The sequence below is a fragment of the Chroicocephalus ridibundus genome, chromosome 1 (genome assembly GCF_963924245.1).
Source record: "Chroicocephalus ridibundus chromosome 1, bChrRid1.1, whole genome shotgun sequence".
Taxonomy (NCBI): Eukaryota; Metazoa; Chordata; class Aves; order Charadriiformes; family Laridae; genus Chroicocephalus; species Chroicocephalus ridibundus.
In genome coordinates this window covers 210,577,171-210,603,374 of record NC_086284.1, presented here as the reverse complement: position 1 = coordinate 210,603,374, position 26,204 = coordinate 210,577,171, and the positions used below count along the sequence as shown (strand labels likewise).

The 26,204-nt window shown below is 37.1% G+C and overlaps 1 protein-coding gene across 1 annotated transcript in view; it reads left to right on the top strand.

Moving 5' to 3' along the window:
* The window catches only part of SEMA3A (semaphorin 3A), a 171,214-nt gene extending 145,531 nt beyond the window's left edge, over window positions 1–25,683 (top strand). Inside the window, exons 12-17 of the mRNA XM_063323554.1 lie at window positions 932–1,023; window positions 4,022–4,063; window positions 9,757–9,914; window positions 13,981–14,048; window positions 19,690–19,832; window positions 21,383–25,683. Of these exons, the coding sequence (XP_063179624.1) occupies window positions 932–1,023; window positions 4,022–4,063; window positions 9,757–9,914; window positions 13,981–14,048; window positions 19,690–19,832; window positions 21,383–21,838 (959 nt within the window). The 3' untranslated portion in view covers window positions 21,839–25,683. The remainder of the gene's footprint in view (window positions 1–931; window positions 1,024–4,021; window positions 4,064–9,756; window positions 9,915–13,980; window positions 14,049–19,689; window positions 19,833–21,382) is intronic.
* The last annotated feature ends 521 nt before the right edge of the window (window positions 25,684–26,204 follow it).

Sequence of the window (26,204 nt, the reverse complement as noted above, 5' to 3'; positions counted from 1 at the left end):
GCATCCAGAGTTGTTTCCATTTCAGAGAGTCTGCGATAATGTGTACCAACCTAGAAATGATCCGGTTTTGTTTGTTTTTTTTTTTCCCTGCTGAAAATTCTTTTTGTGAAAACAAACAAATAAATCACAGATGCAGAAGCTGTAAAACAGAGATGGTCTTAAGTCACAAAGCATATTCACAAAACCAGAAGCTGTAGCTCTGGAATTTCAAGCGTTGGACTTGTTCATGTTAAAGCCAATTGCAAAATCCCACGAATGTAAATGGATATAGTATTAAAATGCTGGCACACACCTATTTTTAAATAGAAGATACAAGTTGTATTGCCTTTTACCCCCCAGCGAAGACTAGTATCTAACACACAGAGAAATATTGATGCCTTAAGGGGTTTATACATCTTAGGTACTTTGTTTGACATGGGGAAGATCGCCTGTACTTAAGAGATCTAACAGCTTCATCTATCTAACAACATTTGTCCAGATGTTTTTCTATCTGTACTGAGCCTTCTGACAGCATCTTCACATGCATTTTAAGAATGACAAACATCATATTCAAAATGGACAATAAAACATGCCTGGGTAAATTTAGCACGTTTCCTTCCTCAATTAAATGACTGAAACATCTGTCATTTTATACTGTCACTTAAATAGTATTTCGGTCCTTTCCATTCTTTAATAACTGTAGTAGTATTTATCATCTTTGTTGCATTTTGATAGTTGAAAGACTTCAGTGAAATGTTCTACTGAAATTCAGTGATTTTCTAGGTTATTTTGAGTAGCAGTTGGCATTTTGAACAAGTGCTCAGAGATATGCAGCTTCACAATCTTTGTATGTGAAATAATTACATATCACAAGAAACTCTGGCTGCTCTGAAAACGAAGTATGCTTCTTAAGCACCTGAAAACTTTTTTTTTTTTTTCCCTCCTTTTCAAGATATTGGAACAGTTCTTAAAGTGGTTTCAATTCCTAAGGAGACTTGGCATGACTTAGAGGAAGTCTTGCTGGAAGAAATGACAGTCTTTCGGGTAAGTGTGGCTAAATTTCAAGTGTCAGGTTGTAGATTTCTCTGTGGACAGCTGCAAACTAAACTTCTTGCAGTCTAGCCAAGGAATAGCCTGGCATAACCCTCTAATTAGCTTGTCGTTTAGAGACCCAGACACTAGTCAAAATAAACCTTGAAACTTTCAGTGCTAGCTGGAGGTTAATGATAAAGGAAATGGCATTCTGGACTCTTGTTTTGTGGTTTAAAAAGTAAATTAGTATCTCTGAGTCTTAGAGCTATTACATGCTGTAGTTAAATATGTATCTGTGCGAGTCTGGGAATAATGCCTGTCTGTTTTCTCCCACAGAAATATACAATACACGACTTTTATAGTTGCATCAACTCTTAACACTCTTCAGACTATCAGCATAATGTAACTAGGAAGATACTTTAGGAAAAGCAGTGATCTGCACAGATTTCTTATGCCCAATAATCTGAGAAACAAAGGAAGTATTTATGTTGTCGAAGGTGACTTTAGGGTCTCATTTTCATGGTATGACATAGGCCACCATAAACACCCCCTAATCTTTAGTACTTTTTTGTGAAAATCAATCTCTTCCATTTTTCCCATCTGAGCTGCCTAAAATATAAGGCATCCCATAGGCACTCCTGCAAGTCGAGGCAGAGTAAACCTTTCAAACACTTTCCAGACAGAACCCAGGGACGTCTCCTGTTTTGTACACAACAACGAATCATTTACATTCCCCACGTTAGTCTTTTTGTCAGTGCCGTTTTTATGGCACCGTTTCACAGGCCCCAGGCTTTCAGGGGGTTAATACCTAGCTGGGAGGGCAAGGTTAATCTGACAGCGTGAAGATGATGCTTGTGTGCTTGGAGAGCCCCGCGTCGCTTGGTCTCACTCCAGATGTGCTGACAAGGGCTCAGAACCCACCGCAGGGGCCCAGCCGCCATGTCCTCATCATACTCAGTTGCTGTCCCTTTATCCCTTTATATCCTTTATATCCCTTTATCTTTGTTTTCTAAACAGACACAAGATATTTAAACAGAGCTCGTTTATCTTTATATTGTTATTTTCAATTTTTTTTTTTTTCTCTTATAGGCAATCTTGCCTTTCCTGGTACCAATCTTGCACAGAAACCACTGTTTCAAGGGCAAGATACTACTGAAAAATGTGTGTCTCTCTTTCTGCAGTCCATGGAGTTTTTTGAGGGCAGAAATGTGGTGGTTTTTTTCGTAGTTAGAAACTATGAGGAGAAAATGAGACAAGTAATTTGTGGCTCCCAGCTTTTTCTCTTTTTTATACACGCAAAAGTCATTACATTAATGCAGGGTAATTTGGCAATTGTTGATAATGTATGAGTCTCTTCCCTAAATCAAGTAGAAGTGCCAAGGTAAAGCAGATCAGAGAAATATAGAAGTGAAAGAAATAAAATAAATGGAGTGAAAGTTTTATTTCAGAACGGCTTTACAGAAGCAGTATGGTTAATGGCAAATTCAAATCTGGTATTTTACTTTACATGTGTATTTATTCATTACACAAAAGGATTTTGGTGTTCTGATTTACTTGAAAGCTCATTTATCTCATTTGGCATACATTTAAGCTTTGAAGAACGCATTAACGTACTTCAGTGGAACAAGCAGAATTTGTATGCGTAAGATATGGATCTTTCAATAGGGAATTTGCAATAGATTTTAAATGTACCTTAACCAAATGCAATTTTTCTTTAGTTACTAAAGAGTCTATGTGCATCATAAAGAATGTATTTTGATGGTTAAACTGCAATGTGCTGAATACAATGCTTTTCATTCATAATTCCACCAAACTGAAAGCCTTCCGTATCTATTACATTGATAACAAATGCCTCTTTTAACCCCATTTGTGCAATATTTCTCTGAACAGCTGAGCAAACAAACTAATGAGTTCAATTTTCATTCAAATGTTACACTTAATTGATGCTTTCTAATATAAGGTCTATTAAGCCATTTGTAAAGGCAGGTCCACATGCTTAACATCCACTGACCCATATCAAATTCTCTCAGGATTAGCAAGTTGAAAGCTACACAAGTGTAAAAGCTTAATAAGGACTTTATTAATGTACATAACCAAAAATATGATGTATGGGATCAATAGTAGACTTTTAAACGGAACAAACTTCATAGAGAATTGACTTGCACACTTTGTAGCCAAATGATGCCTCTTTTGCTCTCAGGATTAAATCCATTCAAGCAGCTGGACCTAAAACGTGTAACAGCCTTTTAATCAGATCTTATTCTGTTAAATATTTCCTGCAGTCTCTCATGTAAAAAATTAGATATTGGTTTGACATGTGCTTGCTACAGATAAGTATAATTAAGAGTAGACTTAGCTAGGTGAGCAGTAACTCTCCTAGTGACCCGTTTGGTTGGTTAAATAATGGGTATTCCAGGGTGCAAAAAAATTCTTGCCAGTTTTAGTTCTGTGTTCTGCAAATAGGAGTAATTTCTTTGTAGGCAAATAGTGCGGTGCAGTCAACAAGATTACGTTTGGGATTAAGGCTTGTTCTTGTGAATAAGATTTTGCAGGAACAGAGTTTTCACCTTGCTATGGTTAAAGGGTGCTTCTTATTTTAGTGTTAGCACCTTTAATATAGTTATCTACATACTTTGATACAGCCATTTTATATATAGTTTTATACAGTTATTTTCATATTTCCTGGGAGGTTCTTTAAATGTAGTTTTAATACTAAGTGCAGATATTAATTTCAAGACGTGAAACTAGTAACAAAGTAATCACAATGAAACTGTAAGAATCATGGAAAATTATATGTCTACAATCAACACAGCAATGCACCCGAAGATGTACACGCATTTCTAATTCACTTATAGCTAGAAAATACTCCACTGCAAAAGAGAAGAAGAAGCACTATCACTAAAGACTGTCCAGTTTAATTTCAAGGTTTCTGGGTTGGGCAAATAGCATTCTAGCAGAGCTTTTATGTTTCTAGAACTCATTTTATGTTCTAACTCTTTTTTCCCCCTAGGAACCCACTGTTATTTCAGCAATGAAGATTTCCACAAAACAGGTACTATGCTCACAAACTTTAAATCACTTTTAAATATTTATTGGTCTGTGTCTTTTAGAGACAGTAACTTGGCAGTCAGTAGAGACATATTAATTATAGCAGCAGTATCCCATCCCTTTACATAAACATCAGTAGTTTCTCAGGAAAATGTGACATGCAAAGGAGAAAGGAAAAGCCTACTTTGTGTTACTTACTGGTAAGGTGGAAACTAAACACAAACTAACGAGCTATCTGGAGGTTCTCAAGAAAAAAATAATCCACATTATGGAATGTTCTCCTGACAGAGAAACTGTTCAAAAGGAGTGGCTCGTCTTGTTCCCTTACTTCAATGGGACAAGTTCTAGTCGCTGTCGGAATGAGCTAGTACAAAATGCAGAGAGTGGAAGCAAAGGCTGGAAATGAGACATCCTCCTGTCTTTCTGTCCAATGCCCATTCCATTCCTGGATGTGCACCATTCAGGTTGAACAAAGAAGGTAGATTTGATTTAGTCCAAATTTTCCATGGCCTTCTGGTTCAGTGACATAATTAGGACATGGGTTCCAGACTCAAAATTTATATTTCCTACTTTCTGTAGAGTGCACTAATAACTAGCTTCTTAAAGATATGTACTACAGCCTTCATTGTAGAGCAGACCATAACTAAAACTAACTGGACTTCTTGATGGATGGAGGTAAAGTTGTGTCTTGTTTACAGTAAAGGTGATTCATGCAATTCTGAGCAATTATGGGCAATTATTATTAGGCTTCTTTGTGAAGCAGCTGATGAATTACGTAGTTGTGCAAAGAACTTTGGGTTGCAGTCCAGGAGCAAAGCAGGTATTAGGGGCCTATCTTCCACTTCTGCCTGGAATTAGGTAGATGGACCCCGGGCACTGTAATTTCCTATCTCAAAGGTCTAAGACATAAAATTCAGTGTCAAATTTAATATAATAAACTTTTTCACATTTGTGTTGATTTGGAGCCTAATTCAGTAAATGCAAGCAACTTGTTCACAGTCATTAATTTTGCTATTAATGTAATTTTCAGTAAAGAAGAGATTCGGTGTTACTTCCAGGACTGGGTGCAGTAAAAATTCTGTGTGTTATAAATAAGATTTAGTTAATTCATCTTCCTCACTCTATATGTTATTAAACTGAAGTTGAATTCATTCTGTAACGGGCAGAGCCCAATATTATGTTTGAAATGCTGCATATTTAACTCAGAATTCATTGCATTTAGGAAAACTGTCTGAAAACATTCATGTATTTGACAGAAAACATTTTGTTTGGGGACACTCTTCTAAAATAGTTTACCACCTAAAATAACAAAAATGGCAGAACAAAAAAAATGGGCTATTGATTATCGGGATACTTAAAAACAAACCTGTCAAGTTGTATATATGTTCACGTCATACCAAAATGCTCTGCTTTGGATTGTTTTTATAAGTACATTCCCTTAAAGCAGCCAATTATATTTGATAATGGACTGTGCATTTTCATGCAACTTCTTCTTCAAAGCGTCTTTAGTTATGCAGGAGAGATTACAATTTTCCCTGAGCCTTCTGAAAACAAATTTACACTGCTAAAATTGTCTAAAGCTAAAAAAGAGCATAAAACGCAAGTTATTCAGGCAGAGTTAAACTCATGAAAAATCAACGAGCCTCAGGCTAAAAATGACAGAAGCATGATACGGTGTGACAATCTTTTGGCACTGTGTCTCTGGATCAAACAAGTATACGGCAACATGTTTGCATTTTATATTTATGATTTAAAAATACTGTAGTTTTATAACTCAAACACTTTACTCATTCTGTTCTGATAAGCAGGGCGTTTTTCATATAAACAGCACGATAATTCTATGCATTGTAGAAAGCAGGAGCATGAAATGTAAACAGTAAAACCAGCACGTCCTGTTGAATAACTTTAAAGCAATCACTTCATTTTACTTGTTTTCCACTAAAAATTCTTTCATCCGATTACAAAAACATGGTACGGGGAGTTTCTCTTTATTTTCGAATGTTTTACTACACTGGTTGTTCAAAGCTACGTCTTTTGCCATCGTGCCAGGATGATACGTTACAAATTACTCTTTTTCCTAAAGACCAAAATCTACAAATTCTTCAGGAGCAGAACTTAGCTTAAGTTTTAAATAATATAAAACTCTAAGGTTCCCATGCCCCTCTCTACGAGTGTGAATTTGGCCCTAGAGTGAGAGTGACTTTGAGCAAGAAAACTTAGCCTTTATGTGTAAAACCAGGCCTTGATACGGTCCTTCTCAATTCTGCTGTCTTTAGTTCACAGGAATGATATTTATATTTTCTCACTGAAGCTACATATTCCTCCTAATTTCCTAATCGGGTTGAGCGCCCTAGGCTTGTGTAACCTTATCGCCTAAACAACTTACGCGTGGCTAACAATAGACACCAACCTTCAGTGGACAGCATCCATAGAGCCACTGTAGCACCCTGCAGCTGCCTAAATTCACAATTCTGTGGGAGCCAGGCTTGCAGGGAGCCCTTGGCTACCACTTGGCCCTGAGTCTGTCAGGTGGGAGCTTCATAATTCTCCCCTTGATTTAAAAATGCGGAAGTGGGCCAAAAAGTCAGGCCTGGCTTTCACTCAAAGGTGACTTTTTTTGTGGAGCAAGCTCTTATCTGTTTGTCAGGGTCAGGTCTGTGATCCCCTGTTTCAAAAAGCCATTGGATTCCTGGTAAGATGGGGAAAAAACAAGGAGATCCTTGGCTGATACAGGGCAGCTCCTCGTCTGGTGAACTGCTACGAAGAGCTTTTATTTCTCCTCCATAAGATACTCAATCAAAGGCAAGGCAGAGACCTTCAGAAAGACCTTAGTGACTACTTTTATGGTACTTTTCCCAAAGTACTGAATTTTATTCAGAAATTACCATTTCTGTCCATAGTGAGCATACAGAAAGGACCAATTCAAAATGGAGATGTCACTTAAACAGCCCCTTGAACTATTCTGCATCAGGTACTTTTCAACATATGAAATTAAATTAAATGGGATTTGAACCTCATGCTCCCTAAAGTTCCTTTTAAAATTCTGCCTAAGTTCTTCTTTTTAAGCATTACATTTTTTCATCTTTCTTTTTTTGTTTAATAATTTTAAATGGAAAATTCTCAGTGATCTCTTTGTCTGACTTCTAGGCAAATGCTGCTTTTTGGGCAGCAATGTGGGGCAAACAGAAACCACTGGATTGCTTAAAACATTAGTTTCCTCAGCTTTTCTGGAGTTCTGATACATCTGCAAGAACTTTTAGAGAACATTTCCCCCACCCCCCACCCCGATTTGATCTGATAATCAGCTGATTTATTAAATTAACAACCTCTTGGGAGACACTCTTTGCCCAAAAGGCAGTTTGTATGGCAAAGTTAGGTCAGGCTATTGATGCAAATCAATCTATTACTAGTTTCTGATTTTTGTACTGCCTGGATTTATATATTATTAGTGTCCAGAATAATGATCACCAGCTGGAGTCTGAAACCATGATCAGAAGAGCAGCAAACACAGCAGCAGCCTTCAGGCTGTGCAGCACCTGAAACACATGCTGAACTTTATGAACTTATCTACAAGGAAGAGTCTTTAAGTAACCCTATTTTGGCCTCACTTTTTTTTTTTTTTTTTTTTCTTTTCTTCTTACATGTTTCTGGTCATTCTTTAACGCTGAAGACATTTATTAGAAATTAAGGAGGGTTTTTTGACAAAACTAAAATGGTTACAGGGGTGCGTAGGAAACCATCACACTGTTCTTTATTTTCCCATGTGCATTCTCTGGGTTGATTTTTATATTAGTTGCACCACACATCGCTACATGCTTATATAGGTATTAATGCCCCAATTACATAGGACTCAGATCAATACCATCTGGACATTTAAGATACTTAACTGAAGCTCTGACGTGACCTGTGCTGCCTCCATAATCAGTAAAGAGAAAAGGCATCCCTTGAGAAATGGTTAGGTCACTGAAGATTTGAGTTTCTGCTCTTTTTACTGCAGAACGTACCCCTAAGCTGGGTACTTCATTAAGTGACTTAAGTTAGAAAGAATCAACTTATCCTGTCTGCTGCCTGTCATCTGCTTCTCAAGGGCACAGCGCTAACTGGGGACTGCTATGTGTGGTCAAGGCTTTGTGTAGAGCTCTGTGTGGTCAGAGGTTTTGGCCCAGAGAATGTGCATTAGCAGCCCAGCTACGGCACTCTAATAGGTGGAAGTGGCTGCTTAGAAAGGGCTCGGTTGTCAATTTACCAGTGGATTTTCCTTTGGGTGCTTTTCCTTGTCATGCTTTCCTTTAGAAAATACTCATGTTTACATAAATGCAAGGGATGTTTCTGTTACAGTTAATGTATCCGTGTAAACTGCCAAGCTGCTGCCTCTGAAAGAAGTCAATGCAACACCTTTTATGAGTGTTTTTGGTTTTGCTGTCTCCTGGTATCCAGTGTTTATCATTTCCAGTTGGTAGGTGACCTCAGCCACCTTCCATCCCCGAATTACCTGGAAACGGTACCTCTGGGACATCACAATGCAGGAGATGAAGAATTTTGATAACATTTCTTGACATCCTATTTTTCTCACCAGCCTTATGCTTTCTAAGAAAGAAAAATGAATACGAGTTTGTATTTTCTTGGTGGGACTACTTGGAGTGAGACCTTAAAAAGAAACGTGTTAATTGCTCCACCATGGATGCTAGGTGACAAAGTTTAAACTTTTGATAGCAAACTGTCACCATTTCCAAAACAGAAGGATTATGCCATTGAACTTTTGTTTACCTGTTTATTTTGTTTTCCTCTAGTTTTGCATCTCAGAGGGAACTTTATTTACTTGCTACCCTCATACTTGTTTTCTTTGTGAATTAGCGCTAAGCTGAAATATCACTGTTTAGACTTTCACGTGGGATCAGTAGTTCAGTTTCCTTATGTCCCTCTGGGGACCCGCTTCCCTAAAGGAGCACATGAGTTTGATATCAGAGAGGAAATTGAGACAGACAAGATATTCTGTTGTGATGCCATACAAAGCTGTAGTTCATTTTGTATGCATGTTTTTTTTATTTACTTCATGGCATTTGAACTACATGTTCCACTCAACAGTGTTTTTTATCAAAAAAAAAAAAAAAAGCCATATTCCCTCATTAAAGAAATGTTTCGATTAGAGTATGTGACCTATAGAAAAGAGTATGAAGCACCAGAATTATTGGACATGCAAACAAGTGTGTGCATGGCACCACTTCCAAGCTGAAATATCTTAGCATCAGTCTGAAGTAATTTACGTTAGTTTTCCGTACCACATACACAAATCAAAGTCATATATAGGAAATTTACATTCAAGTTGGTTTTCTTTTTCATTAAATTCAAAAGTATATACCCCCTTGTGTTCTGTCGCTGACTGTAATGCTTCCCCAGCGCAGGGATCTGAATACAAAACAAAAAAAGGAAGAATACTTTAATTTTTCTTACAGTTTAGAGAGGCCACTGAGAGCTTCATACAAACATCAAAGTTTTTCCTATTTGTTTTTTTTTTTTTATCCTGAGGACAATTCTCTTCTCATTCCTTTAGTGTACATCAGGATCATGATCCTTTATTGTATTTGTAATGGTCCTAACATATTACTGTATAACTCTTTTTTTTTTATGTTTTCCTAGCAAAAAACTGGTAATTTGCAATTTTTAATTTTTTTTTTTTTTTTTAAACTTCTATAACAGCAACAGCTCTACATTGGCTCAGCCACTGGAGTTTCACAGCTTCCTTTACACCGCTGTGATGTGTATGGAAAAGCATGTGCCGAGTGTTGCCTTGCGAGAGACCCTTACTGTGCCTGGGATGGTTCATCTTGCTCACGTTACTTCCCCACTGCTAAGAGGTAGGGACAGTTTCAGATGTCTGCATGGTTTGCTATTTATTTTAACTGATGGGCTCAATATGACCAGAGGGCTTTGGAGATTTTTCATGGGATGGTTAACTGGAGCCCTTTCTCTTCCAAAGAAAACATAATTGTAGAAGTTACAAGCAATATGAAGTCTTGGTTGATTTAAAGTGAACACTGCTACTTCTTGGGTTGGCTTAAAAAGCTGTTGTAAAAAAAAACATTCAGAGAAGAGTTGTCTCTGAAATGGATTCATAACTTTATATTCAGTAAGAAACAGCAAAAAGAAAAAAAAAATCCCTTTCTCTAGCATTAGGAGGAGGCTTCATATTAAAATAAAAGAACTACTTGCACAGGTAAATTGTCCAGTGTTTTCATGAATTCTAATTAAAAGGAAATAGTTACAAAGCGTTTGGACATGAATGAAAAGTTATTTTTTTAGCGATATATAACATTCTTGTTATTATTCAAAAGTATAACTTGTATATGTTGATGTGTGCCTAAATGCTGCAAGGTCAGAACAACCACTATTTTACATTAGCTCTGCACTGATGCTAAGGGATTTGCAATGGAGAACAGACTCTGCAAGTTTTTATAAAAAAATTTACAAGTCCTAGTTGCATGATCTGAAAGTTTAAAATAATGTTTTCTTTGCCTGCCTTTATCTCTGAAATTCTTTCTCTTAAAATATATAAGCTAGGTACTGAACAGCTCTCACCTACTGAAGTAGAAACTGGGAATAACTGAATAGATAATCACTTGCAAATAGGAACAGACATTGGTGTATTGTTGAGATTCCCATGATAAATTGGCTAAAATGATAAAAAAGTACTCACGTTAAATCGACCATGACAAACATCTCACACTTTTAAAGAAACAAGGAGTCCAAGGGTTTATATGCATAAGGAGCCATTATCTTTATTTTAAATTTGTAGCAAATACGTATTTGAGAATGTAGGGATTCCAAATCCCAGATTTGGATTGGTTGTTGCAGGAGGTGAAATGTGGCAAAGGGTGGGAAGTAGCATTTGTGTCACAGACTTTTCAGATGGAGGTGATTAAAATTTCAAGGTTTGCATTACAATGTATCCTAAACAAATACGGATGACAAAAGAAAAAGCTGCTTATGGAACATCAGGTTCTATTTTGCACCAGGAAATAGAGTTAATGTGAGACAAGCTTTCTGTGAAATTCTTTAGAAAAGAATTAAAAAAGAGAAACTGAACCCATCCCAAAAGAAGAGCTGGTCAAATTTTCTCAGCTGCGTGGGCTAAATTCAAATTTGTGGTGGGAGCACAGCAGTTCCTCTGGAGGAGGAGGAGGGAAGAGAGGAGCGGGAACAGTGAGTTTTTCAAGGAGAGATTAATTTGATCTGAAAGTTTTAAAGGTTAGAAGTCAGTGTGGTTGAGTACCAGCTCTGAGTCAAAGGAGACGGTAAGGTCAGGAATCACTGCCTCACTCTTCTCTGCTGCCTCCCTACTAATCTTTCTCCCTGAACCTCATCCTTTCTCATCACTCACTAGCACCCATTCCTACTCTCAGCCCACCTCAAAACCCATAGAGCACGCCATCCTGTCATTCATCTGCTTACACTGATGGAAGAAATAGGGCACTTGTCTTTTCCTTATCCGTCTCTCCAACCGAGCTCAGTGTTGCTGTCCGGGCAAAAGGGACTCTTCTTACAGGGATTAAGGGGCAGGGTTACTGGGGTTAAACTGGGTTGCACAGCTACAGGAAAATCTTAGGATGCAGAATTCACTCTTCTTGAGGCCACTATGAAAGAAAAAGTAAGTCCTGGTGGGCTGGGATCCTGACAATGTGTTCGGAAAGAGCTGCTGACCCCCCTCCTTCGCCCCATTTTTCCATTGGCAGCAGCGGCAGCGGAGTAAAGGTCTGGGTTATGGGGAGAGACGATCCTCTCTTTACCTGGTACCTGCTGTACCCGTTGCCTCAAACCAGCTTTGAATGCATCTGTGACAAAATCAGCATTGCTGCAAACAGCTTAAATGTCAACATTTTCCTAATAATGAATCCGTGTAATTTTAGGCTCCAGAAATATTGGGAAAGTTGAGTCCTGAGGCAATTTCACAGATGCTTTACTAATAGTCGGTTTGGGGTTTTGTTTTTTGTGTTTGTTTTTTTTTTTGTCTTCTTTTTTAAAAAGGAGCTTTCATGAGCCATGATTTTAATTTACTTTTCTTTCTTTGTGTATTTTACAAGTCTAAATGACAGTTCAGAGCTCCTGTAGTATGACCGCTTAACTTTACCCCATGCAGATGTGTTCTGGTTCATATTTCATAAATCAGTGTGTCGATAGAATGGTGATACGTGCAACATTTTCCTGAGATTCTAACAAAACATCTCATCCAAACTCCATTGACAGTAATATGAGTCGTTCCACAGACTTCTTTTCTACAAATAGTAGCCTATAAATATGCTGCATTTCAAAATTTAGGAAGGAGTAACAAAATGTTATGGTTCCTTATGTTTTGGTGTGTTTTCATTCACCGGTAATGAGTAATATGAAGATGATATCTGAAATTAGGATTAGTACATTTTTGGAATCATTTATCAATCAACAGAAGGTTTCTTCTTATTAAAGCTTGCTAATTCACTAGGATAATTTTAAAGGAGTTTTTTTTTTCCCGAAAGATATAAAAAATGCACATTCTGAATTGTTGTTTAAAAAAATAAAAGCACCCCAACTGTTGCCATACTTCACATAACTCGTTTCGGTTTTAATATTTCAGTAGTTTTCAGTGGAGAAAAAAAATGGTTAAAATCTTTCAGCCAAGAGGAGTCAGCTGTGCAGCTGATGGTGCCTGTGTGAGAACTCTTAGTGTGTGCTGATGCTGGGCTCTTAGTGAGAGTCTGCAAACAGGGTCAGTGAAGAGAAGAGAGATGGTCTCTGTACGGCAGAACAATGGCTTTTTAAAAATGTGGCTTGTTGTCACAAGGGAGTGACCAACAGTGCTTTTTACAAGGCTACTTGACTTTTGCATATCCGTTGCTGGATGCCATAATCTGAAATCACAGCATTGTTCAGCAGCCTAATCCTCTTTGTTCTCCTCTAATTTTGCAAACCCTCAGGCTTTCTCTGATTCCTAAAGTAAAGTGCTCACACTTGAAACACATCTTTGTTTGCCTTGCTCTTTTTTCTTTTTTTTTATCTGAACCGCTTTTCTCTGGCTCAGTTGAATTTTGTGTCAGAGCTATTTAAATAAAAATAGGAGCAGACAAAGAGAGAACAACAAATGCAAAGTAAAACTGTATTAAAAAGCTTTCTTCTGTGAAATACAACATTTTTTAGCACAGATCAATGTGTTTTCCGAAAGACCCAGTGGAAATCAAGCCAGGGAAAGAATATACTATGTTAAATGGACATTCAATAAAAGCTAGAACTCAGACTGAAGCCACAAAGGATGGAATAAATGACATTTTAAAATCTTCCTATCCACGTGTTTTATTCTGTTTATTGTAAAGGCAAAGCCATTTGCAACAGTTTTGGAAAACGTTTTATCAGAAATGTTTCGGTGAGATCTGTAGTGTCTGAAATGATCTACTTATTTTAATTTAGATGTTGTAGAAAATACAGCGCTTTGACATTCTTTCAAAGCCATCCGCCCTGACATTTCTTTTAGCTAGAAGATGGCATGATACTTAAAGTATTCTGTACTTGCAGAAAAGCTGTAGTTTATTCATGGGTTTTGTGGTATATGTTAAACTGTATTGTTTATACTTTGATCCCTCTAGGTATGAATCAAGTAATGAATTTGTCTGTGATCAATATTACTATCCAAATTAAAATAAAGTTAATGGGCTCAGTGTAAGATACATTTATTTACTAGTTTCTGAAGAATTTACGTGTAAAGGCTGATCCTATAAACCATGATAAAGCACAGAATATAGTAGTAACAATATGATTTCCTTCCTACAGTTGTTTAGATGCACTTGTGACCTAAGTAATTATATATATGTTCCATTTGTTACTCTTCAGTAATGGCAAATGTGAATGCTGACCACCGAGGAGGTCACTAACAGTTTTCAAATATGATATTTGCAGACGTACTAGACGACAAGACATCCGAAATGGAGACCCACTTACCCACTGCTCAGACCTGCAGCATCACGGTGAGTTACTGGTGTGGCTGAAGTACAACTGATTTGTATGTAATTTACAGACTGTGCATCAGTAAAGTGGGAAGCACATGAATGATTTGTTGGTGAAATTGTCTTGAACATCTGGGAAAGATGAATATAATACATCATTATTCCAATTTAGATTGCTTACAATGGCCTGGATCAGTCATTAAAGACTTATTTTCTTTTTTTTGGCTGTTTTTCCTCAAGTTAGCAGTTTGAAGCATTTTCATTTTTCTGCGTCTCTTACCTGATAATACCATACCATCAGTCGAGGCCTATTATGTCAGAAAAGAGTCATATCTCCTTCAGAACAGCAAGAAATATGTACGTGCTGCTTCATACATTTTGCATATGATGAAAACCAAGCACATAATTAACTGCCTTTGCTAAATATGGAGTGGTCTTTGTTGGAGGTGCCACACTAGCAGCCCTTAAGATCAGGATGTTCCTTGCAGGAAGCCTGTCCTCTGTGCTTCCAGCATGGGTTTTCTTTGATATCTTTTGGGTTTGTTTTTTGTTGATTGTTTCATTTTCGCAGTGTATTGACAGATCTTTCTTTCTAGAATTGTTTGGCTGATAAACTTCTCACAGTTACTAATTTGTTGCCAAACTCTTCAGAAGATCTTCACTTAGAAAATGAAAAAAGTCCATTTTACCAGAAGTGAAGAGAACACTTAGGCAATACTTCCCTCTGCTGGAAAAAAATGATTACTCATGTACATCCATAATAACAGTTAAACCACTGGACAGATTTCTGGGATAAATAAAGAAGAGGTGGCTGAAAATGGAGATACCTCAAAACCCTCATGTCCTTCCAGTCCTTGTAGTAGCAAGAATGATAAATAGTCCAAAGTGGTACTTTTGTGTCAGCTATAATTCACCACCATTACGTTTCAGCGGTAGTTTTCTCTATCTTCCTTTTTAATGATTTGAAACTTGCAGCTAACATTGCTATAGCTTTTCTTTTTACTTCTTTATTCTTGGACTCAGGCCAAGCTACTCAGTGGGGAAAAGGGTTTGGAAAAGTGCATGGATAAACTGTGATCAAGATGCAGTTGTCACATTTTGAGAACTCATGAATTCACAACTAGTTTGGATTTGAACTAGTCAGTGTGGACTAGTAGAAAGTTCACAAATTTCCAGTTGCGTGATATCTAGTAATGCTTATATACTGCAGATGAGACCATCTCTATAGTGGGGCTGAGGTGATGTTTTCAGTTCGCCAACAGGAAAATTTCACCAGGCACGAAACATGGGTTTTATTACCAGCAGAAGCACATCTTAGCTTCACCTTTTCATTATCTGGACATTTTACTCATGAGCAAAACGATGGTCTGGGCTACCAAAAATCCAGGGTTTTTTAACATTCTCTTTCCCTTGCTAGCTGTGCTTTTTACAACTGGAGGTCTGTTCTTTATCTTCATAGAAAAAAAAAAAATGGTTTTCAGAACACTTTGTTTTTTATATCTTCCCATATTTGGTATACATATTTGTTTGAAGAGATATCTTCTGTCCAGAAGGAAGAGAGTAATCCAGCACAGTTTTTTCATGAAAGTAATCATCAGAACTCAAGGTCAGGAAAAAACTATTATAAGGTACACCCGATCACCAGGATCTTTATTACGGCTTTGTCAAAATGAGCAGAGAGACAAGGTATCACTGAAAATTTTACTTAATGGTGAAACGAAGACAGCGTAAATAGAAGAATCAGTAACTTACAAAAAATACTGAGGGAATGCAGTTTGAGGTCCTAGACTTGAAGGATGCATTGTCAAAATACTTTACTTAATGGATGCTTTAGATTGTTCTTGAGTGAAATTTTCTCTAAATTAATTGAGTTGTAAATCTATAAAATTTTCATATATTTGCTTGTCATTTATTAATGATTATGCATTGTACAAACAGCTGCATAGCCCGTAAACTTCCTATGCCAACTTACACTGAAGCTTTTCCTTGGTTATGACTAGTAATTTCTTGGACAAGAGATGAAGAATCAAGTTTGTCTATAGGCAAAAATAAGCTCCAGCAACCATTTACTACTTGTTTACACATTCCTTTGCAGTAACTGCCAGTTGATTCTCCATGTGAACGAACAGAAACAAGAAAAAAGAACAGTCTCTTAATGTAAATCTCACTGTTAAAGACGTTGCAGAAAGTTACTTTGGTATCAATTCGAGGCAATAATGCTTTTGATAAGGTTTAGGTAGCGCTTTCAGTTGCCCTTTTGTGCAAATGTATAACAAGTAGTATAAAATGACTGCACAGCAACATTAGAGGGAGCTGAGGATCCTTAGCTGTACAGGTGTTTGGCCAGAAATTAATGTTTAAATCTAAAAGCATGATCACCTTTGTGTCAGCTAAAGAGCAATTTTTATTTTTTTTTCAGCATAACTTTACTAGCGCTATCAAGAAATTAATCAAGTTATTTTTTTGAAGAATTTGTAAAAGAAGAGGCACCTTTTTTTAGGCGATTTATCCCAGGGGAAGCTCAAAGAATCACTCTGAATTTAACTGTAGAGTGAGATTCATTCATGTGCAAAGCAGTCTTGGTATAAGTACTTAGCCTTTCATACTTCTTTGGTTATGTCAGAAATTATGTATTTAAAGGACATTTATCAGGGTAGTAAACTGATACTGCTGTTGGGTTCATTTTGGGAATTACAGCTCTCAGACAGGATTTTGGGTTGAATTTCGTAACCAACTTCATGACTTCTATAGTTTTCTAATTCCTCCAGCTGCCCTTCTGAACTTCCCAGACTTTCATTCTTCCTTCTAGTCTCTTCAGCTTCTCCCTCAGTCCCAGAGCTGCACTCTGATCCTGTGATTATTCCATCACTCCGCTTACTTTCTTGCACTCCACGTGCTCGATATTACTTGAACTTTATAGACATTTCTGGACCTGCCTTCTGCTCCCTTAAATCATGGAAATGGAATTTGAAGGATCTATTAAATCCTTCCTCTCTCATTGCATGACTGTCACCTATACTGTATTTTCTGGAGCTGTGAGGAAATTTAAAGGGTGCTTCTGCCACTTTCCGTGGTGATGTTTAACACACTAGAATGCCATGAACCAGATCCAAGAAAACACTCAGAAGTTTGAAGTGGCATCAGAGCACCACCTCCAAGGTAACTTCCATGAAAACTTGTAACTAACTTCTTAGATACTAAGGATATCCTAGGTACCTAAGTTTTCCAGCAGAAATGTCTCTATATACTTAAAAATATGCTACTGCTCATGGGCAGTGAGACCTTTGCCAAAGAAATATCTATTTTTGTCCTTTGTACTGATATTTAGAAGCTAGAAGACTGCCTCCTTGGATCTAACGAGGGCAGTGTTACACGTGCTCTGCTCCCGTATAATTCACTTGTACTACGCTGTGTTCAGGAAAATATAGTTAAGTGGTGCTGCAAGCCACCTAATAAGTAACCTGCTGATTAAATCAACTATTTAGGATGTGGGAGAAGAGGATTCAAAGTCCACTTAGGCTTAGGGGATTGACTTGATAGGTCTACTTCCAATACAAGCACCCAAACTATCAGATTGCTTATGTTGAAGTTGGGCCATTCTGCAACAATGATTCAAAGTTCATGGGGCCTGGGAGAAAGGAATTGAAATGGGGCATGCATCCTAGAGTGAAATCTCCGTGTTTCCGCCCTTTATTCTGGAAGCCTGTAAGTCTCTGTTTCACATGAAAACATCACTGGAGCATTAACATATGTGTCCCAGGCTATAAATGGGGACATTTCCTACTGACTGTCTTATGCTGCAGCCCTACAGGCACTATCTGTTGTGGATTCCAGTCCAGATATCAAACTGCCTCTTGTTGATTATTGAGGATCTTTAGCTGTCTGCTCAGCCATATGAATTCTGTTCCTAAATGAGGGCACCTAACTTGAAACAGAAGAGTCAGGACGTCAGTCAGCCTTTCACGATGTTGAATCTGGACCCATGAGTTATTAGCCAATCGTTTTCATTTCCAGTCTTTATCTTATCACTTCTATTTATATTCAGTTAATCTCTTCACATACTTCCAGTTCCTCTGTTTCATTGACAAAAATTCAACCATGCTCCATCTCAAACCTTTCCACTGGTACCCTTGGTTACCTTCTCGTCCAGCTGTCTTACCCTTCTCTTGCTGCTTTGCTTTCTAATTAATTCCTCCATTGCTCCCCATCTTCCTGGCCCAAAGCTGCACTGACATTCTTCATAGGGATGTGGTTTCTGAGAGATGTCATAAAAGTTGTTTCACGTAGTTGTTTATATAGCACCCCACTTACTTGCTGGAAGGGTTCACAATCCAGCAGAGGAAAGCAAGCTAACCCATTCCCGATTTTTTTAGTGTTAATACACCATTTGATGTTTCCTTACTGAGAACTGGGCAAGCACCAGTTTCTATTCTGTCCCCCATCCCTTCTCCCAAGTCATTATGGGAAGACATATGACTGCTGTATCAACATAAACCAGGAGCTCAATTTTATTTTTACCTTTGGCTCAGTCATCTAGCAAACAGCCTGTGTTTGCTAAACAACATGGCCAATATGATAAAGGCACAGTGAAAGCAAACGAAACTTGACAAAGGATTTCTCTGAGCGGATTTTAATTAGACATCATTTTCCTGTTAAAACATATAAAAAAAAAGTTCCTTAAAGATTTCCAGTGCTAAAGATCAAAAGTGGAAAATGGAAAGAATGGCAAAAAATGGCAAGGAGACAGGAAACCCCATGAGATCAACACGGTGTTAAATAGCTTACCAACCCCTTCCTCCCCATTTACTCTCCCGGATTATTGCACTGTTGCTACTTAAGTCCATAACAGCATTTTAAAGAGCTAAGGTTGAGAGTTGAAATACGATGCCTTACAGCCTCTGCGGTATTGGAGAAGAATCAAATGCTATATAAGTCCTATAGCTATGTGATATTTCCAGCAAGTTGATGACTATCTTGAAACATTGTTGTTACAAAAGGAAGTAATTTATTTAACTTTCTTTTTCCCCTCCCATAATGTCTGGTTTATTAACCTCATTACATTTCCATAAATTATATCAGTATGAGAGGAAATGATTAATTGAAGATTGTTTCCTCAAAAACATTATTCCTGGTCATTAACAGCCTCAGCAAACTGCAGTGCCATATAATCTAAACACATTATACTACTTTTAAATAGCCTCATGTTTTATTACTTTGCTCTAAAGTATTACGATCATAGAGCCCAGGAGGCATCATTACAGACATTCTGCAACTACACCCTGAGTTTTCTCACTGCATACAGTTTGCTATTAAAAATTCTTGTCATGTCTTAGATGTTTTCCTTGATGAATAATAATGAGGTTTACACAAAATTTCACAATGAAATTCATTAACTTCACATATTGAGATGTTAACAGCTGTTAGGATTTAAAATACAAAATTAATAATAATAATAAAAAAAAAAAACCTACCAGGGATCCTTACAAAGATAGAGATGGTGATGGAGAATTTCCAAATGGCATACTGATACGGGGAAAATTTTCTTTTAAGGTTTTTATCTTTAAACACTTTAAGAGACCCTAATTTCTAAACAAACAAATTCAATTAGCAATTAAGAATTTTCTTTCTTGGCAATTTTAATTCTTTTTTTCTTGCTTTACAGATAACCCAAGTGGTCAGACCCTGGAGGAAAAGATCATCTATGGAGTAGAGAATAGCAGCACTTTTCTCGAGTGCAGCCCAAAATCTCAGCGTGCCGTAGTCTACTGGCAATTCCAGAAGCAAAATGATGACCGCAAAGAAGAGGTACAGTATGAAAAATTAAAAGATTCAACTAGTCTTCTCTGTGAAGATATATGTGAACCTGAGTCCTTCCTAGAATAATGTCCATCTGTATTTTAGTTTATTGGAGTTTGTCTGGAATCGTATAATTTCTGTTGTTCTTCAACATATTCTTACTCTTATCACCATAAAATCCCATAAACTCTTTAACAGATTTTACAGATTGTTACATCAGAAAACATTTATGTCCTCTCCCTGGTCAGACCCCTGGCAAAAGGCACTGGTTTTCCTTTATACAGCTCAGAAATACAAAAATTTAACATGCCATCTAAGTGCCACCTAATGCATCATACAAAGATTATATTGAGCTTAAATATTACAAAGACCTTAAAACTGCCTTTGAAAAGAAGTCTGAGTGCATTCGTCTAATTATACTGCTTGACCGAAAGGTAGTCTAACAGGAGCACGCTCTAAGGCTTTACTGCAGGTAGGGCAGAGACAGAGTAAAGTGAACATAAAGGGATGAAAACTTGTACATTTTTCTCATCAAAAGCAATATTCACAGAGGCGAAAGCACTGACTTTCACTGCTTGCATTACACTAAGCTGATACTTTATTTTTCTCTTCCTCTTGTCACCAACATTCCGATGTTATTACTCACTCTGGTTCTCAAGTAATGTTGCTCTCAGGCTAGGTCACACATACCTTAAGAGAATAATCTACTCTGGTAGGTAGGGAGATCAAGCGAGAAAAAAAAACTTGTTTGTTGCATTGAAGTATTTCTAAATATACCCAAACTACTCCGAAGCATTTATTTTTTTAAAGCACGTACTAAATATTTATTTGCATTAGCAGCTTTAGATACTTTGGCTGTTTGCTTTATTTGCATAAACAATTTACAATTTATTTTTGGTGGAGAGGGCAGTGAACAGGTTTGTGCCCTTTCTGTCTGCAGTGATATGTGCATTCAAAGAATGAAATTACCTTCCTAGATATTAATTAATTCAGAAAAATACAGTATTTTGGACAGCTGCATTCTGACTCTTAAAATTTTGAGATTTAGTCCTTATTGTTTCTTTGTAAATTCTCAACTTGTGCAGAAACCACTTCTATGCATAAGGACTTTTGTAGTAAGGAACAACAGAAGACAGAGAACCTTTCCCACATATGTAGCTCGGCTTGGCTGAAAGACAGTGATAAATGTGACCTCGGCAATACAGCCAAGTGCATCCATGTCGACTCTGCTGATTATAGGCTTGCATCTTCTGTAATCTTACCAGCAAGTCCATCTGACAGCATTGATACAGATCTTTGTTCAGCATCAGTAGGGATTAAGGAGTAAATTCTTAATCCCCCGAACTGTCTTTGCAGCACATCAGTAGTTTTTCCAGAGTACTTGAGCCTTCCGTAACTAAAATGACCGGCAAGGGTTTTTCCATTCATGTGGTTTGGGGGATTTGTGGCCAAGTTTTACCAGCTGAAAGGAGCAGTTCTAAGGAACTAGTACGGTTAGAGGATAATTTTGCACATATATGAAAGATAACTATTGAAATTACCACTTCTTACCAATACAGATAAAAGTGGATGATCGCATGATCCGGACAGAACAGGGCCTATTGCTACGAAGTCTTCAACGGAGAGACTCTGGTATTTATTTTTGTCATGCTGTGGAGCATGGCTTCATGCAAACTTTGCTCAAAGTGACCCTGGAAGTAATTGATACTGACCACCTGGAAGAGCTGCTCCATAAAGAAGAAGATGGTGATGCCTCCAAGACCAAGGATGCTACCAATAGCATGACCCCCAGTCAAAAGATCTGGTACAGAGACTTCATGCAGTTAATCAATCACCCCAATCTCAACACAATGGATGAGTTCTGTGAGCAAGTTTGGAAAAGAGACCGCAAACAACGCCGGCAAAGGCCTGCCAATGCGCAGGTGAATACAAATAAGTGGAAGCACCTACAAGAGAATAAAAAAGGTAGGAACAGGAGGACCCATGAATTTGAGAGGGCACCACGTAGTGTCTGAGCTACATTACCTCTAGGAACCTCATCCAAGTAGAAACTTGTATAGACAGATAACTGGAAAAAAATGCAATATTCATGAACTTTTTCATGGCATTATGTGGATGTTTACAAGAGTGGAAAGTTCAAACAATTTCCACCAGGTTTAAATAAAATCCATTTCTAACTTTCCTAGTAAGTCCTTCGTCTCTGCTCTGATTCTAAGACCAGAAAGACCAGAGTTTCAAGGATGATAACTCACCCGGACCTAGCTTACTGCTCAAAAAGTTCTGCAAGAGTTCAGCAGGCAAGTTGTGCTTTCTCTTTTGCCTGAGATATAAACAAAATGCTGTATTTCATGCTGTCATCTTAAAGAAAAGAAAAATCCCACCTTTCATCAGCAGCACTACCATTTCTAGACTTATATATAAAACTGCATGAACTCATTAAGCTGATGAACGTCTAAACACGTGATTGGACACAAGGATTTTGTTCTTGTTTTGTCTACCAGTTCTCCTGTTTATGTGTGCTAGAAGAGGAAAAACAATACTGAGTGAGATTGTTTGTGGAAATCTGAACAACATAAGCCATCCACCATCTGGAAGAACAAAAATTGTGGAGTACACTGGCCTACTACTGATGACTTCTTTCAGCTTTGATCTAAAGATGTATTTTATTAAAACTATAATTTAAATGTACTATGAAAAATATGCAGCAAACATTAGCTCTTTTCTAAAATAGATTAGACTTTTTGTCTTAGAAATATTGTACTTTCTAATTATTGGTTTAGAGGAAAAAAAAGACAACTTCCAATTATGAGCTGCTTTCCTCTTTTGTTTGGAAAAATCTTTCAGGGGAGCTAGTCACACTGCAGTTAACCTCCTCCCCTCTCAGTAATCTATATGACATGTAACTTCAAAACAAGTTTAAAACTAAGCTATTTTAACACGAAAGTCGCTGTATAGCATGGAAGTCTTCTGCATTCTTTTTTTCTAAGTATGGTATTTTAAATGATTCAACTTGTATAATACCTTGCTATAGATTGAACCAATGAAGAGGAGAACATTGATTTTCAGTTGTACATTTTTTTTTTTTATTAAAAAAAAAGTAAATAGCATTAAAATACCCTCTACTAATTACACTCTTGCTTTCTCGGTTCGTAAATATTTGTGAAGGCTAATATTTAAATACTGTGGCTCATAGACAGTCATATATCCATGAGCAAAGCTCACATTCAGTTTAAGGAGTTTTGTTCCCAGCTCAGTGCTAGAAATATGTCCACACTACTGATTCGCAGTGTTCCATTCTTTCTGTGGGCCAGGTCACCCAAATGCAAAGAACCAACCGTAGGCCACGTAAATAGTAACCTTAAAGCCAACGCTCTGTTTTAAGATCTAAGGGACAGTTTTATCTGAGGGTGAAGTCTGCTGCCGTAGTAAATTGGTGAAGTTCAGCTTAAGGCTAGTTTATATTAACAGATAATTTGGTCCCGCACTTCTGTCTTATTCTATGTACAGGAGAGCAACAGGGTAAAACAGACAATGTACTTGCACCATACGTGTCAGTTTAGGGTTATAAGTAATGGATTTATTCACCTCAGCACAGACGTGCCTTTGGTCCCCAGTTCTATGGTGTCCAGTTCTTTTGAGGTCATCTTTCTCCAGCCTCCCATATTTTTTCTTGGTAGAGTCCATAAGTGACATAATTTCAGGTAATGTCATTGTGGGGAAAATTGCTAGAACAAAGTCCTTAGTTTGCTAAAGGAGCTTTTATATAAAAGTGTGTCTGTATTGATGACTGATCTGTTTTGTTGTTATTCACTCCAGATTATTTAATTTATCATCCTACACTATCAGCCTCATCAGATACAGTATAACACAACTGCTGTGACAGCATCTCTCACAATATGTCCCAGTCTCCTTGCCCCTCACTAATTCAAGTATCCTTCTGATTAGTGAAGCCTTGGCTTCTTGCCTCCATAGCGATTGGGTTTTCACTAACGGCCCAGTCACTTTAGTGTGCTTTGAATCTTTTACAGGGGATGAACTTGCAAGATATTTCGTCATTAATTCTTTAGCAAAAAATCCATTGAATAGACCAGGACAAGGCTGTAAGGACATGATTTAGGAAAGCACTTGGGAATTTAGTTTTAAAGCAATTTTAGGTCTCTCATGTTTAACCTGACTGTTGTGAAGTTTAATATGCCATTAAATTCCCATGCTTTCATGATGCGCTGAATAGGGATGAATTAAAACATAGGTTTAACTATGTTCTTTCTTGTACAGAAATATTAATTTTCAGCTCAAATCATGATTAATTTCTGAGCATTGTTTTCAGCTGAATTATTTAATTGTAATCACAGAACACCCTTTAGCCTTTTGTGTAAGGCTATTGTATACCCTTGAGTCATTAGAATCCTCTTTGTTACAAAAGGAAACAGTTTTAAAATGAACCTCAGAGAATTCAGTGGGAAAAATACAGATTGATTTTAACCTACCCTAAAAGACTTTCTTTCCTTTTTTACATATTAATGGAATTGTTATCTACCTTTTTTTTTTTTCTCTACCACGTTCATAGCAACTGGTTCTATAGCAACTTGCTGCAAAAAATCAAACCAAAACCAACCTCTTTCACCACCCCTGAAGACGAAACAGATTAAATTAAGTCAGGATTCTAAAATATGTTTTTCTATAAAGAGAAAGATAATCTGTGGGAAGAACATTACACAAGTTGCAATGTTTTTACCATAACCTGGCAGTCTGATTGGGCAATTGATACGATCAGATCTTACAAATTTCAATCTAATCCTTACTGTTATGAGTAGTCTTGTTTATATCTTTGTATTTGCTTATATAAATAAAAGGGCAGAAGATCAAGCCAGCAGTGGAATTTTTTTTTTTTTATTTTCGGGTTCATATTATGGTCAAGTTAAAACAGCATTTAATACTGATGTGAAATGAACTTTTTTCAAAGAACATAAGCCTTAATGAATTCATGTATAGAAAGATGCCCTGCAGCTTCAGTAAAATTCATATCCCCATTTGTGTCATTATTGTTTAAAGCAACTTAAGGTTTGAAGATAAAGGTAAAAATGGTATTTCTGTAAATCATCAATAAAACCCTCTAAACCTCTAGTTACAGACTTTAGAAAAAGTTAGTAAAAAGTTGTTTTTAAGCTGGAGAGAAATAAAGGATTTCCTTTATAATCAGAAAGATCTATTTTGATTTGTTTTAAGATATCCATTTGCAAGGAACAAAAATGCATTGAATCCTTTTCTTACTCATCTACACTTTGCACTTGCATGGATCACTGAAGATGGGAATTTGTTCAATGGCTCCTAAAAACTGTATGGTTATGTTAAACTACAGCATCAAACTGCGAAAATGTGCATCTTTGCAGAACAGAGTTAAATCGTCATGACCCAATGAAGTCACTATGTAAAAAAAATAAAATTAAATTAAATGCATGTGAATGCGCATTTACTGATCCTTTTTATGTATTATTTAGTGAATATCAATGGTATGTGTTTAATAGTTCAGTTTTTGCTACCTACACATTAGCCAAAAGAGATGTAAATACTTTTGACTAGATAAGGAGGTACAGTGTAAAGTACTGTTATCTAGAGGTACTCCATTTTGGTGTGTTCAGCATAATACTAAAATGCAAGATTTTGCCACACAGGTGATAAGGTGGTTTATTTGCTATATCAGTGCCCAAGTTATGCGCTTATTCTGTAAGCGCATTCCTCACTGGATAGTAAATAATTCTACTTCTGTATTTATCACTTCAATTCAGATGGGAACTAGAAAACTGGAGAGAAAAAAATGTAATGAAACTGCTGCTGTAAATTATTTCTTTTAGCATGTATTCAGTTGTTAAATAAACATTTCTTCCAAATATTTGAAGTTCGCTGTCTTGAGTGTTTACATGGACATATGCCCTGTAACCTTCATGAGCATATGGAGCGCATTGTTGCAAATATCATGCTATCGATGTATATGAGCTCTGTTTACTAGGCCAGAAGGGTTGCTATTTTTATTAATGCCGGTTATTGTTTCTTTTTGAAGACTACAAAATAATAATGCCTGAAATGAAAGCTACGAACTTATCTTCAGCCTATCTTTCGGCAGAACTGCATGGGCTTGTGCAGATAAAGCCACACATACGCACCCCCGCCACACTCTGCCCATGAACCAAACGGCAAACCGGCCTGGAAGGCACGCAAATGGTAGCAAGTTGCTGTACTTGATGAAATACACTCCGTGCGATGCTAATAGCTTAGTACACTGATGCTGCTTCTCTTTGGAAATGGGCTTGCATAGACAGCAAATAGAATAAATCAGGTTCTGTCTGTTATCGCCATACCTATCCTTAGGTAAATTTAGCAGGT